The 16327-nt window shown below is 44.5% G+C and overlaps 1 protein-coding gene and 1 long non-coding RNA gene across 3 annotated transcripts in view; one reads left to right on the top strand and one right to left on the bottom strand.

Moving 5' to 3' along the window:
* The window catches only part of MYO15A (myosin XVA), a 111426-nt gene that overhangs the window by 9735 nt on the left and 85364 nt on the right, over nt 1–16327 (bottom strand). For both annotated transcript variants that reach the window (XM_080981567.1, XM_080981568.1), the window contains exons 51-58: nt 15444–15516; nt 13910–13982; nt 12949–13022; nt 7905–7987; nt 6775–6905; nt 3956–4050; nt 2520–2597; nt 1241–1337 (exon numbers count right to left, since the gene is read on the bottom strand). In XM_080981567.1, the coding sequence (XP_080837693.1) occupies nt 1241–1337; nt 2520–2597; nt 3956–4050; nt 6775–6905; nt 7905–7987; nt 12949–13022; nt 13910–13982; nt 15444–15516 (704 nt within the window). The remainder of the gene's footprint in view (nt 1–1240; nt 1338–2519; nt 2598–3955; nt 4051–6774; nt 6906–7904; nt 7988–12948; nt 13023–13909; nt 13983–15443; nt 15517–16327) is intronic.
* On the top strand, nt 418–1040 carry LOC308463307. The gene is made up of 2 exons (XR_013979554.1): nt 418–751; nt 789–1040. It is a non-coding gene; the product is annotated as an uncharacterized lncRNA (long non-coding RNA).

Below are 16327 nucleotides of genomic sequence, written 5' to 3'. Positions count from 1 at the left end.
CGTATTTTTCGCCCTATAGGACGCACTTTTTCCCCTCCAAAAATGAAGGGGAAATGTGTGTGCGTCCTATGGGGCGAATGCAGGCTTTCACTGAAGCCTGGAGAGCGAGAGGGGTCGGTGCGCACGGACCCCTCTCGCTCTCCAGGCTTCAGGAAGCTCTCCGCAAGCCTTGGGCGCTCCACGGGAGTTCCCGTCGGGCTCCCAAGGCTTGCGGATAGCAGCCTGCATCCTGAAGCCTGGGGCGCGCTGCACAGTGCGCCCCGGGCTTCGTGCAGATATCGGGCAGCCCCACAAGCTCGGGGGACAGCGGGGAGGCGGAGCGCCGCCATCCCACTGTTCCCCGACCTGGTTTGGATTCCCTGACCTGGTTTTGGGGGGGAAATAAAGGAAAAAAATTTTTTTCCTTTATTTCCCCCCCCAAAAAAACTAGGTGCGCCCTATGGGCCGGTGCGCCCTATGGGGCGAAAAATACGGTAAACCACATGTCTGAAACAGCACAGGAAAACAGCCATGAAGCCATTTTTGACTCCCAAGCTGACCAAATGTTTTCTCTGCAAAGTCAAAGGAAAATGGAAAAGCCTCCCCATTGTCTTTTCCTTCACAAATCCTGTCTTAAGGGTATGTCTGTGTTTCAATAGGGTGAGCCTGTGACCTGGCTCAGGAACTAAGTATTTATCATTACAAAAGACTGGCCAGGCTCCCCAGGGTATCCAATCAAGTAAGCATTAACAGGTAACCTGCCAGACAGGAGGTAAACAACTCAGATTTCTGGTAAACAGCGCACTCAGATTTTCTGTTGTAGACCACCCCTTTCTGTGATGTAGGTATGATGTGTCTGGGGGATGGTCATGAGCTACACCCCTTCTGTGATGTATGTATGATGTTTCTGAGGGTGGTTTTGGACTCCAGGGTGGGCAATTTAAAATGTCTATATAAGGGCGGGCACACCTAGGTTCTGGGTCCTCCTCCTGCGTGTGAAGGGGGCACCCTGTTGCAACAGTTCAATAAAAATCAGGCTTACTAGCTGCTTTGCTTGTCAATATTCTCTGGTTGGCCTCTGTTCTTTTCTCCGACCAATGGAGAACCCACAAAGGACTCTATAAAGGCTCTTGTGTCCCCCATAAGGGAATAAGAGCAGATTTTCGTTTATTACAGAACAAAATACAGGGAGTGGAACAATACGTTTAATCCTGGTCTTTGGACTGAGGGATTCTCTCCTCTGGGGCCCGGCGGGACTCACTTCTGTTGGCGACAGCAAAAATGATGTATTCGTCAAAGGCCTCAGGGCGGCGTAGTCCCATCTCGTAGCATAACTCCTCTATCACATCCAGCGCAACCTGGAAATGCAGGTGAGGGACAGAGAAGTTGAGTCACAGATGACCAGATACATATTCCGGAATGTGGTTTGCCTGTCTGCTTGTCTGCCTGCCTGTTCACTATGAGTTAGAGTGTCTTTGGTTAGACGATCTCTCGTCATAGCTGTCAACTTTTCCCTTTTCTTGCGAGGAATTCGGAATAAGGGAATTTTCCTTAAAAAAAATAGGAAATGTTGACAGCTATGTATCTTGTATCATTGCCAAACTTGTCATGTGGCTTCCCAATGCGGTCTTTGTCTGTGTTTGCATGCGGGACACCATTTTGAAACAAGATGGTGGACTAAAACATGACTTCACTTTGACTTCGCCCAAATGGACATGGCAGTTACAAATGAGGTTTCCTGAGGTGGAAGATGTAGTTTTTAGCTATGTTTGGATGCCTTCAGATGCAATATATTGCTGTATGTGAGAGAGATACAGTGTCTGCACACACAGCCCCAAAACTCTAATTTATACTATCCATTTAAAAATAACAATAGGTTTATTAGAATTCCTGGGCGGCACCGGGCACTTTCTGCTAGTTTTAAATAATGCCAAAGTTCATAAGCAAGGAATACAAACTTTGAAACCATACAGATCTCTTCTGCAAGCTAGATTTTTTTTTTTAAGAAGATGGAAGGAAAAGATGGTTCTGAGAAAGGGCAAGACGCTAATCCCCACCTTGAATTGTTTTAACATTTGAAGATGGTAATGAAGGAAGCTCTTGCAAGCTGATTAAGTCACAACTGTTGTGGGCAGCTAGCATGGAGAAAGAAACAATTTAAAACAACCTACAATCACAAAAATGATGCGTACAGTAAGCTAGTTCCTACACACACTCTCACACACATCCAGCAGTTTGGCATCCGGCTGGACCAGATAACCTGTAGGGTCCCTTTCCAACTCCACAATTCTGTGCTTTTATGCAAGAAACATTATCAGAGTTCAAAGACTCAGTTCCACCCAGGCAAAAACACTTGAAAATGAAAGCAGGGGTGGTAAGAGGCATGGCTCAGGGTGAGGGGGCGTGGCCAGGGAGCAGTTGTGGGCTGGGGAGAGACCTAAGGGCCACAGAGAGGCCTGGAGGGTCAACATTTGGCCCCTGGGCCTGAAATTCCCCTTCCCTGATCTACGGGGATGAGAGATCCTTCCTCTTCCACTCACCGAACAGGTTTTGATCTTGAGGTGCCTCTCAATCCCTCCCGGTAAGAGGAACAGCTGCCGCTTGGAGCTCCTTCCGGCCTTTGCAAAGGAAGGAAGGAAAAACAAAGTTCATGGGTCATAAGTAAAAATGGAGGAGAATTCTGCATTTTAAAGTAAAGTAACTTATTTCATAATCTCTGCATTTATATGCCAAGTGAGAAGCAGCTAACCATCAGATTGCACACTCTTCCGAATGCTGCAGCGCACTCTTGCTTCATAAATGTGCACCCAACAATGCGTATTTTACTGGGGATGGGATGTGTATTTTAGAGGAAAATGTGCTGAAAAGCATAGGGGGAAATGCAGGAAAATGTATATAAAGTAATATACAAAACACATATTTTAAGGAAAGCATACCAAAATGGTTAAAAATGTGTATCTTTTTAAAAAAAACAGGAGAAAACAGGATGGAACAGACTTAACGATTGTTGTGGGCGTGCGAAACTGGCATGGAATGGAAAGAGGCTGATGCACCTACCCCTAATCATAAGCCATGTTTAGAGGAGATTCAACCCCAGAAATGTATTAGCCAGAGGACCTTACTGCTAGGAGTCAGGGTCTGGTGACTCACCTGTTTGCATCCCATCAGCACTGCAAAGCTGGGAGATCTGAGCTCCGTGCCTCAAGGGTGCCCTCTAGACTGCAGTACCAGCCTGCCTGAGCCATCTGTCAGCTGACGCTCCAGGGCCAATCCTTGCCCACCAGGCCCTATAAAGCCCTGGTCTTAGAGCTCCCTCCTTAGTCAGAACAACTCATTACTGGTATGAGGCCATGACATCAGCTCCTGCTCCAGTACCTGGCTGTGATTACATGGCTGTCCCTCTAATGCTCATTTGCCACTTACTCTGGAACTCAGCTCCTTCCTGATATAATGTCCACACTTGCTTTTTCCTGCTAGGGCTGATAGCCAGCTCCCTTCAGGTTGCAGAACCCAGACAGTCAAGAACATGAGTGTTTCCTCTGGAAATGAACTCATGCCTGCCCTAGACTATGCTAGGCATCCACTCAGGCCAGATAACAGACCTGAAAGTTGACTACTTGGGGATCTGAACCTGCTGTGAACCACAACATGGATTTGAACTGCGATTTGAATGCATTTGCCCCCAAAGCGGACTGCTGGTGGGTCACTCCCAGTTCCCAAATCACACAACCATGCCACCGGCAGACTTGTCCATACGGCACACCAGGAGTGTGCCCAATAATTGAAACAGCATGTTAAAAAAAAGGCCCATCAACATTTACAGCATTCAAATACCGTAATAGAAACAGAAAACAGTTCTTAAACACAAAGCACAGCACCACCCATCCCTGTTTGGAAGCCATTCTCCTTCTGGTGTAACCCCCCCCCCCCCCCATAATATCCAGCAAAGCCCTCGTGGGACTTGCAGGGCACTCACCACCATGGCTTTAAGCTCCATGTTACTGGGGAATTCGCAGCGGCCACCAAACTGAAAGGTTTTCTGCAGGTTCTGCTCACATGCCTTGGCGATGCCTGATGGAGACCATGAAACAAATATGAGAGAGAGGCAGAGACAGAAAGTGTGTGTGAGAGAGGAAGTATTCAAGAGGAGAAGTGAAATGTGGGACTCCAGATTTCTCAAATGCTGTAGAGAGATTCAGCTTTCTAGACTCACCTAAGCCTGATTTTGAAGACAATGCACAGGGCAAAGCACCGGAGGCTAAAATGCCTACAGGTGCAAACAGATGCTTACTAATTGGGTGACGCCAAGCATCCCCAGTTCTACTGAACAGGGAGAAATAAAATGGGTAGAACGAATGAACAGGATGCTTTTAGTTAAAGGTACAGCAGCCCTGAAAAGCCTCAGTAGCATTTTGCCCGTGCATACTGGAGAGGCTGGCACTGCAATTGCATTTTATTTGCACACACAAATAATAATAATAATAATAATAATAATAATAATAATAATAATAATAATAATTTCTTATTTATACCCCGCCCATCTGGCTGGGTTTCCCCAGCCACTCTGGGCAGCTTCCAACAGAATATTAAAACACAATAGTCTATTAAACATTAAAAGCTTCCCTAAACACGGCTGCCTTCAGATGTCTTCTGAAAGTCTGGTAGTTGTTTTTGTCTTTGACATCTGGTGGGAGGGCGTACCACAGGGCAGGTGCCACTACCAAGAAGGCCCTCTGACTGGTTCCCTGTAACTTGGCTTCTTGCAACGAGGGAACCGCCAGAAGGCCCTCGGCGCTGGACCTCAGTGTCCGGGCAGAACGATGGAGGAGGAGACGCTCCTTCAGGAGCCTCCCAAATGCTTATAATCTTCAAACGGAGAACTACGTAGCCCTTAGCCCACGTGACCTTAGAAACTGGATTTTTGATCAGGCTGCCAACCAAGACAGAGCCTCCATCATTGCTGCCCGTTACTCTACTTGGTACCCCCAAATTAAGACCACTCACTCAAGGCTCCATTACCTTGAGACTCTGACCTTCCTACAACTACGCAGGGCCTTTGCAGAACTAAGATTCCAACAGATGCCCTTGTTATATTTAGAGGGGAATTCCCCATATGTGTTGCAAATGCATAAATGGATGCAATCAGGTAGAGGACATCGCACAGTATCTGCTGATTTGCCCCCTGTATACAACGCCCAGAGGAAAATTTATATCGCCAATTCTTAATTGGCTTCCAGGTCGATCCGCACAGCAAGTGACAGTTGAACTCCTAGCAGATAAACATCTATATATTACACACCAGGGAGCCAAATTTGCGCTGGCAGCCAAGAAGCTCCATTCCAGGTATGGGAATGCATTCCAATTTTAATATTTAATGCTGTGAATTTCTTTTTATGTTGCAAGCTGCTACAGGCTACGTTGTAAGATCTTAGAGGAATTTTTTTTTCTTTTCTTCTCTGTAGTCCATTGTAAAGGCCTTTGGCTATATACAATAGAACTGACCAGACCCAAATGCTACAAAGCAGATCGGAAAACGTGCTGGAGGGGAACACAGAAAACACTGAAACGCAACTGATATTGCTGTCACCTGGAGTGAATGAACAAAGATCGCAAGGAGGGGGGAAGGCAGGCTTGGGGGCAGCCTGGGACGGCTATTTGCACTTAATTATATGGAAGACTCGATTTCAGCAGTAAGTGTGAATGCACATGGTTGCGTTGGCATAGAGCAGCCGGGGGAAACCCTGCCCAGTGCCAACTTCTAGCTGATTCAGCTTGTGCTGAGCTGATGGCATATATTTGCTACCATCAGGTGCATTCAAGATTTGGCAGGCCACCACAACCTGAAATTCACCCTGGTGCACTGGCAGATGGATTAAAAACTCTCTGCCTAGTTTTTCACATTACACCTCTTCCAAGCTCCAAAACCTCTGTGGTACGAAGACCATCAGTGGGGCAGACAGGATTCTAAGGGGAAATGCAGTGAGCTGGCATCCCCAGCTAACAGCCTAGCTTGGGGAGTAGGAGGGGGGAGTCATCTATCTTTGCCAATATTCCTTTTGGAACCTGCGTCTTTTAACGAGGAAATAACCACCGGCTGCGACAGGTGAGCTGCCTTCCGACTGAAGCTGCCTTCTGAGAGCAGAGCAGATGGGCTCATTTCCATTTATTAATGAGCGATGGGCAGCGGCGAGGAAAGCGTCCCAAACGGGGCAGCCTGATGGATGAGGGCAGGCAGAAGCAGCCACCATTTTCTTCCTGGGATCCAACCCCTTTCCCTGCCCCAGGAGTTGTGAAATGTTAAATTTGGATAAGCAGTCCTGATGCAAAGCAGCTGAAGGGAAAGTGTGTGTAGAAACTAGTCTACTGAACAAAGGGAAAATTTGCATTTGTTGGACTACAACTCCCATCATCCCTGACTAGGGATCCTTCTCACTAGGGATGATGGGAATTGTAGTCCAGTAACACTGGGGCCCCAAGGTTGAAAAAGGCTGATATAGCTTAATATTGTCCGCAGTGGCTGGCAGCAACTCTCCAGGGTTTCAGACCAGGAATCTTTCTCAATCCTACCTGCAAATGTTTGGGATTGAAATCTGGGGTTGCATTGCAGGGGGTTGGACTAGATAACCATCAGAATCCCTTCCAGCTCTACAATTCTATGATTCCATGGCTCCTTCTGCATGCAGAGCAGGTGCTCCACCACTGAGGCGTGTCTCTTTCTCAGCCAGGACAGTGCATACATAACCTTGTGACTGGTTGACCAGATGGTCTCCAGGGGCGAATCTCTCAATATCTCACCTTGGAAATGCAAGCTGGGACTGTTGCAGATTTCTTGGAGGAACTGCAGCAAATATGGTCGGAGGACTTCAGAGCATCTATAATAGGCACTCAGGATGTAGAGCAGCCTCCAACCTTTCTGGCAGCTGTCCCTGTGTGAAACCCCCCAAAGAAGGGAATTGGGGGCTGTTAAAATAGTATGCAAGAAATGAACAAACAGAGCAGGGTACCAAAGACATGGCTGACTTGGGATGCAGTTTGGAGAGATACTATCCCTCTCTCTTCCCCCTTCCTTCCTCCTCTCCCCCCTACAGTATGTAAGCACCTTTTGACATCGGAAGCACTCTGTATCCCTGATGTGAGGACTTCTGCATCAGCATGAGTTGGGAGGGTGGCGGGGTCAGAAGAGCAGACAGAGGAGACTCCTGGTGCAATGGGGGCGGGGGGGGTACTCATCACTAGGAACAGGGGACAAATGCTATCCAGTTCGCCTTTAACAGCAAACCTGCCCAATTTGCACTTTCTGAAACTAGGTGCGAACTGAAACACAGCCATTCTTCAAAACTGGCAGTACTCCAAATTCTGCAGCCATGTAAAAATGTATATACAGTGGTACCTCTGGTTACGAACTTAGTTCGTTCCGGAGGTCCATTCTTAAGTTGAAACCGTTCTTACCCCAAGGCGCGCTTTTGCTAATGGGGCCTGTGGCGTGTGATTTCTGTTCGCATCCTGGGGCAAAGTTCGCAACCAGGAGCAGCTAATTCCAGGTTAGCAGAGCTCGTAACCAGAAGCGTTCGTAACCAGAAGCGTTCATAACTAGAGGCACCACTTTAGTAGGGTACAGTTGTAGACAGAAATATCGGTGAAAAGAACATTAAAAAAATGTGCTACATTAGGGAAAGTTGCATACAAAAAGGTGTACATTATGATAAATGTGCACGGAAATGATGAATTTACATGTGGACATTATTATTCTTTTAATCTCAAACAGGTTGAAAGGAAGATAACTGAATTTAAGGTTAGAAACATTGATAATTGCATTTTTCTGGTTGTTTACAAGCTGTGTGCTTCTACTGGATGGAAGCCCTCCTCTTCCCCCTCCAGCCACCACTGTGCACAGGCCTGCGGATTGTTACCAGAGACTCACGTACGTCTTGGTGCTGGTGTTGTCCGTGATCTGTTTGATGATCTGGCAAAACACCTCGTCCCTGATGACCTCGTGGTCTCCGCAGAGCTAGTGGAGAACCAGGAGAAAGAAGAAGAAGAAGAAGAAGAAGAAGAAGAAGAAGAAGAAGAAGAAGAAGAGTTTGGATTTGATATCCCGCCTTTCACTCCCTTTTAAGGAGTCTCAAGCCGGCTAACATTCTCCTTTCCCTTCCTCCCCCACAACAAACACTCTGTGAGGTGAGTGGGGCTGAGAGACTTCAGAGAAGTGTGACTGGCCCAAGGTCACCCAGCAGCTGCATGTGGAGGAGCGGAGACGCGAACCCGGTTCCCCAGATTACGAGACTACCGCTCCTAACCACTACACCACACTGGCTCTCACACTGGAATTATACATGCCTCAGGGGAGTCCCAGCCCTTGCTGGCTGCTTGCGTAGCAGCCACCACTTGCTCTCTCCCCACAAAGACTTCTGGCCTGGGAAGGTGATGAAAGAGTTTGCCATAGTAGCCCGCCATTGCCGGATTTACGTATAAGCTAAACAAGCTATAGCTTAGGGCCCCACTCTCTTGGGGCCCCCCAATTTTTTTTAAAAAAAACAAAAACCTGGATGTACATTTCCAAAATATAAGATAAAAAACAAATAAAATAAAACTGACATACAGCAACAGTGTTTTGTGTTGTGTTGACTCCTATGATGTAAGTAATGGGCCCCACCTGCTAGCCTGCTCCTTAAAATATCACTGGTTTGCTCATTTCTATATATAAGGTGGAGACGCGGGTGGCACTGTGGGTAAAACCTCAGTGCCTAGGACTTGCCGATCGTATGTTCGGTGGTTCGAATCCCCGCGGCGGGGTGAGCTCCCGTCTTTCGGTCCCAGCTCCTGCCCACCTAGCAGTTCGAAAGCACCCCTAAGTGCAAGTAGATAAATAGGTACCGCTTTATAGCGGGAAGGTAAACAGCGTTTCCGTGTGCTGTGCTGGTGCTGGCTCGCCAGAGCAGCTTCGTCACGTTGGCCACGTGACCCGGAAGTGTCTCTGGACAGCGCTGGCCCCCGGCCTCTTAAGTGAGATGGGCGCACAACCCTAGAGTCAGACACGACTGGCCTGTACGGGCAGGGGTACCATTACCTTTATATATAAGGTGCCAACATTCTGCATGGACTGGATGCATAGCAATATGTGCAAATGGCTTTAGATACCTGTTAGCTCCATAAATTGCCATATAGCATGTATTCAACACAAAAAACAGCGACAATTTGTTGTTGACAAAGGATAGCTGGACACATAAAGGGTCCCATTAGCTTCAGTAGCTTAGGGCCTCATCAAACCTAAATCCGGCCCTGTAGCCTGCCATGGCTATGACAAGCTCAGCAGCTCTGCAAATCAGAAGAGCATGCTTTAGACTGCAGGCCATTAATTGGTGGACTGGGACCCGCCACCGGGTCACAGCTTGGTCTAAGGCGGTTGTAGCAGTAGCATGTTTGGCTTAAAAGCAGGTATCAGGTTAGAGAAGGTTGAAGGCTGCTGCACTAAGGCTAAGGGGCAGCCCATGTTGTGTCCTTGATATGTTGTTGGACTTTAAAGGGATCACCATCGTGTTGTGGCCTGTGGGCACATGTGGAAATTGGAGAAACCTTTGTGCGCACGATGCACGCACAAGGCTGCAATGGAGTGCAAGCCGCAACGTTATTGTACTGGCTACAACAGAACGCAAGACTGATTTCAGAAGAAGCCTGTGAGTGTGTGTTCACCTGCAAGTGCCATGATGGTGACCTCTGGACTATAGCAGCTGAAAAGACACGGCTTAAGAACTACCGTCCCATATCATTACTCAATGTGGATTACAAAATTTTTGCAGACATTTTGGCTAAGAGATTTAAAAAAGTGTTGATGGAAGAGATTCATAAAGATCAAGCGGGCTTTCTCCCAGGAAGACACTTGTCTGACAATTTGAGGAATATAATTGATATTTTGGAAAAACTAGAAGTGAATATAAATACTAAAGCAGTTTTGATATTTGTGGACGCGGAGAAAGCTTTTGACAATATTTCTTGGAGTTTTATGAAGAAGAACCTACAGGGTATGGGGGTAGGTCAAGGCTTTGAAAATGGTATAAGTGCAATCTATTCAGAACAAAAGGCTAAATTAATTGTAAATAATGTGGTGACGGAAGAACTTAAAATAGAAAAAGGGACACGACAAGGTTGCCCAATTTCCCCACTACTTTTTATTTCGGTCCTGGAGGTTTTGCTGAACATGATTAGAAGGGACCAGCTGGTTAAAGGTATACAGGTTGGAGTAAAACAGTACAAATTGAGAGCATTTGCAGATGACTTAGTATTGACGTTACAGGAGCCAGAATCTAGTACCAAAAGGGTTTTAGAACTGATTCAAGAATTTGGTCAGGTTGCAGGATTTAAATTGAACAAGTTAAAAACTAAGGTTTTAGAGAAAAACCTAACACCAATGGAGAGAGAGAGGTTTCAGAATGTGACAGGTTTAACAGTGGTTAAGAAAGTTAAATACCTGGGGATTAACATGACAGCAAAAAATGGGAATTTATTTAAAGATAACTATGAAAAATGTTGGGCTGAAGTGAAAAAAGATTTAGAAATTTGGTCAAATTTGAAGCTTTCACTGCTGGGCCGTATTGCTGCGATAAAAATGAATGTATTGCCTAGAATGTTGTTTTTGTTTCAAACACTGCAAATTGTGGACAAAATGGACTGTTTCAAGAGGTGGCAGAGAGATATTTCCAGATTTGTCTGGCAGGGCAAGAAGCCCAGAATAAAATTTAAAATACTAACAAATGCAAAGGAAAGAGGTGGATTTGCCCTGCCAGACCTTAAACTTTATTATGAATCAGCAGCTTTTTGCTGGTTGAAAGAATGGCTGCTTCTTGAAAACACTGACATTTTGGATCTAGAAGGTTTTAACAATGTATTTGGATGGCATGCATATCTGTGGTATGATAAGGTCAAAGCACATAAAGCATTTAAAAATCACATTGTCAGGAAAGCACTGTTTAATGTTTGGATAAGATACAAGGATTTATTGGAAAACAAAACTCCAAGGTGGTTGTCACCAATGGAAGCGAAAGCCTTGAAAAAGTTCAATATGGAGGTCAAATGGCCGAAATATTGGGAAATTTTGGAACAAGATGGAGATAGACTGAAATTGCAGAGTTTTGAAAAATTAAAAAACAAAGTGCGAGACTGGCTTCATTACTATCAGATAATGGAGGCATACAATTTGGACAAGAAAATTGGCTTCTAGGTGGAAAAATCAAAATTAGAAACAGAACTATTAGAACCCAAAACTAAGAATTTGTCAAGAATGTATAACTTGCTGCTGAAATGGAACACTCAGGATGAAACGGTGAAATCTGCTATGATTAAATGGGCACAAGATGTTGGACATAACATTATGTTTGCTGACTGGGAACAGTTGTGGACCACAGGTATGAAATTTACGGCATGTAATGCCTTAAGAGAAAATATTATGAAAATGATATACAGGTGGTACATAACCCCAGTCAAGCTTGCAAAAATCTACCATTTGCCTGATAATAAATGTTGGAAATGTAAAGAAACTGAAGGTACTTTTTTTCACCTTTGGTGGACGTGCCCAAAGATTAAGACTTTCTGGGAGATGATATATAATGAATTAAAAAAGGTATTTAAATATGCCTTCTTGAAGAAACCAGAGGCCTTTCTCCTGGGCATAGTCGGCCAATCGGTGTTAAAAAAGGATAGAACTTTATGTATGTATGCAACAACAGCAGCAAGAATACTCATCGCAAAGTATTGGAAGACACAAGAGCTCCCCACACTGGAGGAATGGCAGATGAAATTGATGGACTATATGAAATTGGCGGAAATGACTGGCAGAATCCGTGACCAGGGAGAAGAGTCGGTGGAAGAAGATTGGAAGAAATTCAAAGATTATTTACAGAAATATTGCAAAATTAAAGAATGTTAGAGTGATGATGGATTGAAATTAAGTGGCTTCTAGCTGTACAGGTTTTAAAGTTATATATAGATCAAGATTAAGGATTAGGATTAAAAAGGTTAAAAGAATGGAAAATTGGTTTTTAATAGGTAAAAATTTAATGTTATATTATATTAAGATTAAGGATTGGGATTAAAAAGGAGGGAAAGGAATTGCTGGACAAACAAACTGAATTGGAATACAAAAGAGGGAGGTATGAGGAAGTCCGGGAAACAAGTAAATGTAAAAGAAGTTATGAAAAGACGGAATTGTTTTTAACTGTTTTTTTTCTTTTTTTTATCTTTTTGTATTTTGTATTTTCTATTGTGTATCTTTCTTTTTTCTTTTCAAATTTTTCTTGTTTATTAATGTGATTTTATTTTTTCTGAAACTTTAATAAATATTAATTAAAAAAAATATATATATAGCAGCTGCACTCGAGAATGAGAATGTTTATTAGGAGGTATTTGGGAGAGGCCAGAGCAACCAGGCTGGCTTGGCGAGTGCAGCCCCAGTGCAGATATAAGCCCAGGAGGGAGTTCCATCAGCTCCAGACTTCACTGGGGCTTGTTTCTGCGTTGGCTCCACAGGTTCCATTCCCCGCAAGGGCCAGAAAGCAGCTTACTCTTGAAAAAATCTCGCATAAGCCAAAAATGCCCAGGGGCCACAGAGCTCGAGACCACTTTTTGCCATTTGGTCTAATTTTATCTTATATACAAATACAAGTGGCTCAGGGATGCCAGGTCCAACGGGTCTATGCAAGAGTCTGGATTTAGCACAGTTCAATGTAATTCTTAACTTTTATTGGGGGGGAAATATGTAATTGTTTTAATTTAGACCATGGAATCCTTTGGTAATTAGAGACCACACATCTTTTCCCTCTTGATATGTTTTATTATTGACTTCCTTACTGGCAATTGAGACAACTTAGCCCCTTTTTTAAAAACTAAATTGTCTTTCATTTCTTTTCCCCTGTGACTTGCTTGTTGCTATTAAAATTCAGTTTTAAAACCTGAAAAGAAGAGAGGAAGCTTGATTACCTTGAGAAGAGAACACACCACCTCTAGCTCAGTTTGTCCTTTGAGTGGGAGGTCGCCCATAAACTTCATCACAGCTGGAAAAGCAGATGCAGATAAAAACACACAGAGAGAGAGACACTCCAGATAAGAAGTCAAGAAGAACCTGTTGGATCAGGCCAGTGGCCCATCTAGCCCAGAGTCTCTTTCTCACATATTGCCCTCGGGAAACCCAAAAGCAAGACTGCAGCACAGCAGCACTTGCAATTCTTAGCCACTGGTATTCAGAAAGACATACAATCTCCGATAGCGGAGACATAACCTAGACCAGGGGTCCCCAAACTCAGGTCCGCGGGCCGGATAAGGCCTGAAGGACTCGTTTATCTGAAGGACTCGTTTATCTGGCCCGCAGCAACCCCCACTGCCTGCTCTCACCGGCGCGGCGCTGCACAGCTGCCCACTTCCAGGTCACCGGAAATAGCTTGTGTGCATGCGCAAGCGTTATTTGTACATGCACACAAGCTATTTCCGGTGCTCCTTTGACCCGCAAGTGTGCCGAAAATAGTGTGTGTGCATGCATATGGGCATGCGCTCCCCCGCCACACAGTCAGCGCTGGAGACACTGGCCCAAGGCCAGTAAGTTTGCTGACCCCTGGCCTAGACATTGTAGCTGGTAGCCACTGACAGCTTTATCCTCTGTGATTTTTTTCTAATTCTCTTTTAAAGCCACCCACCTTGTGAGAGAGAATTCCTTAGTTTATGTGCTCCAAGATCATTTGGAGTCTTCCCTTTGGCACACACAGAAGGGAACTACAACTTTATGAGAAAAAGATACTGCCCCATCATGCCTGATCACTTTTCTCCTCATGCGATCAGAGGAAGTGATACTTCTGATTACCAGCTGCTGGGAATCACAGGAGAGAAGCATGCTGTTCTGCTCTGGTCCTGCTTGTGACTTCCTAAAGCGGACCTCCCGGCTCCTCACCTTGGAAAGTTTCTGCAGCTATTTTGTTCAGGCTGCTGTCCGTGAATTCAATGAGCGACTCCTGGATGGGGGCCTGTGCAGGGAAGAAAGGAAGAGGTTTGGTTCCACAGGCAATGGGCAAAGGAATTGGGGCAAGCAAAGGGGTGTGACAGTTGCACACAATGCTTTACACACTTGAATAAAACCCCTTGGACCTGAACTGCGTTAGTTTAACGAAACATAGAAGTGGAGGCTGACATTTTATTTAATGGGTTGTATCCAGCTAAGCTTTACTTAAAGTGGATCCATTTAAAATAATGGACCTAAGTAAGTCATAGAATCATAGAGTTGGAAGGGAATCTTCCTTCTTGTAATTTGAATCCATTCGTTCGAGTGCTACCCTCCAGAGAAGGAAAAAGCAAGCGTGCTGCATGACAGCTTTTTAGATATTAATTTCAATGGGTTTACTCTGAATAATAATAGTAGTAGAAGTAGTAGTAGTAGTAGTAGTAGTAGTAGTAGTAGTAATTTATTTATACCCCACCCATCTGGCTGGGTTACCCCAGCCACTCTGAGCGGCTTCCAACAGAATATTAAAATACAATAATCTATTAAACATTAAAAGCTTCCCTAAATGACTAACACTGGATACAAACCAACTTTATAAAAATACAACTAGTTTGTATATGTTTGTCTTTGTATGTATTTTTTAAATGTATGTTTTAGACTTCCTTTTGTAAACATTTAGAGGTCTTTTTTTTGGAGGGGGAGGAAGTGGTGTATAAATGTTGCTAAACATAAATAACTGTTCGGGGATGCAGTGGGCAGGGATTTCTCCAGTGCAAGCTATACAATTATGAGTGGCTCAGTGACATGGAGGCATGTCGAATTTTTCAACTTTCAAATCCCCCAAGTGAGGGGTACTAAAAAGCTGTAACATGTAACCCAAGAAAATATTTAATGAAAGCAATTTAAAAAGAAAAATACATGACTTTGGAATTCAAAATATATTTTGGTTAAATTAATATAATATCATTTAGTTTTGTTGGGTAAGTAAAATGTGTGTAAAATTGCATAGAAATCATTAACAAGGATTGCTAAGTACTTGCAGTTTTATTATTGTTATTATTATTATTATTATTATTGGGCATTACCTGACATTTGAAAATTAAAATTCTTTGGTTTTCTGAAAGCACTTTATGTACTTCTTCATCAAACATAGTCTTACCAAGCTAAATGTTGTCCAACCACAAAAATAATAGCAGTGGGGTCCCTTTCGGGTCCACAATACAGTGGAACCTCAGGTTGTGAACGTGATCCGTGCGGGAGGCACGTTCGCAACCTGCAGCATTCGCAACCCACAGTGCTGCGCCTGCGCATGCATGAGCGCTGAAACCAGGAAGTAACCCATTCCGGTATTTCCGGGTTCCGGCGCACCTGTAACCTGAAAACGCGTAACCCGAAGCGTCTTCAACCCGAGGTACCACTGTACACACATGGAGAGGCAGCCAGTGAGAAGAAAACTGTCATTGCTCAAGAAAATTATCTGCATTACCTTGGTGAATTTCAGAATATCTGCCATGCCATTCGATTCACCACTTTTTTTGGATTTCTGCTTGTTGGGATCCCTGAAATTAATTCCAGACATGAATTAAAACCTGCCTTTCAGGGAAGGTTCCAGGTGGACGAGATCTTTCCCTCTTCCCTTGGGATCTGTGACTGCCTGGTCCCCTAGGGACCAGCTCAAGCCCATCAGGGGGAAACCATTCCATGCCCTTTTTGCTGGGGGGGGGGGGCATTTCGTCCACAAAGATTTCCCAAATTGCAATTCATTTCCACATGCTAATAAATGGAGTAAAGAGGAGGGGCTATAACTGGGACAATTGTTGTGTGTGTGTGGCCGCCACCACAGCATACATTTAAAGCACTATGATACCACTTTCAACAGCCATGGCCTTCCTCCCAAAGAATTGTGGGAGCTGTAGTTTGTTAAGGTTCTGAGAGCTGTTAGGAGACCCGCTATTCCCGTGCCTGAAGCTGGTTATACCATAAGCATTTTGCCTGCATGGATTTGCTGCTGCCTTGGCTGTGAACCAATGCATGATTATAAAGTAAGTCAATCTTTATTTTTTTAAAAAAATTACTTTACAAGTTGTTGCCTGATTCATTGTTAAGCAGGGGAAGAAGGCAAAAGCCAGATTACACCATAGCTGGACTTGCTCAAAACAAGGTTTCACAGCCTAATTCCTATGCGTTTAATTTTGCTGCCAAGGATGGGGTTTTGAAACTGCTTAACCCACACATGTGGGCACATGAAATTGCAATTAATATACCCTCTCCTACCTGTTAAAACCCATCCCATGCTGTCTTGCCTTCCACACATACACATATCCAGCTATAGGGTGCAGTAGGTTGTGGGTCTGTTTTCCGGTTCAGGCA

This window comes from Podarcis pityusensis (assembly GCF_964106645.2).
Source record: "Podarcis pityusensis genome assembly, chromosome: 14".
Taxonomy (NCBI): domain Eukaryota; kingdom Metazoa; phylum Chordata; class Lepidosauria; order Squamata; family Lacertidae; genus Podarcis; species Podarcis pityusensis.
The sequence above is the reverse complement of the archived record's forward strand: the minus strand, read 5'-3'. Positions and strand labels throughout refer to the sequence as shown.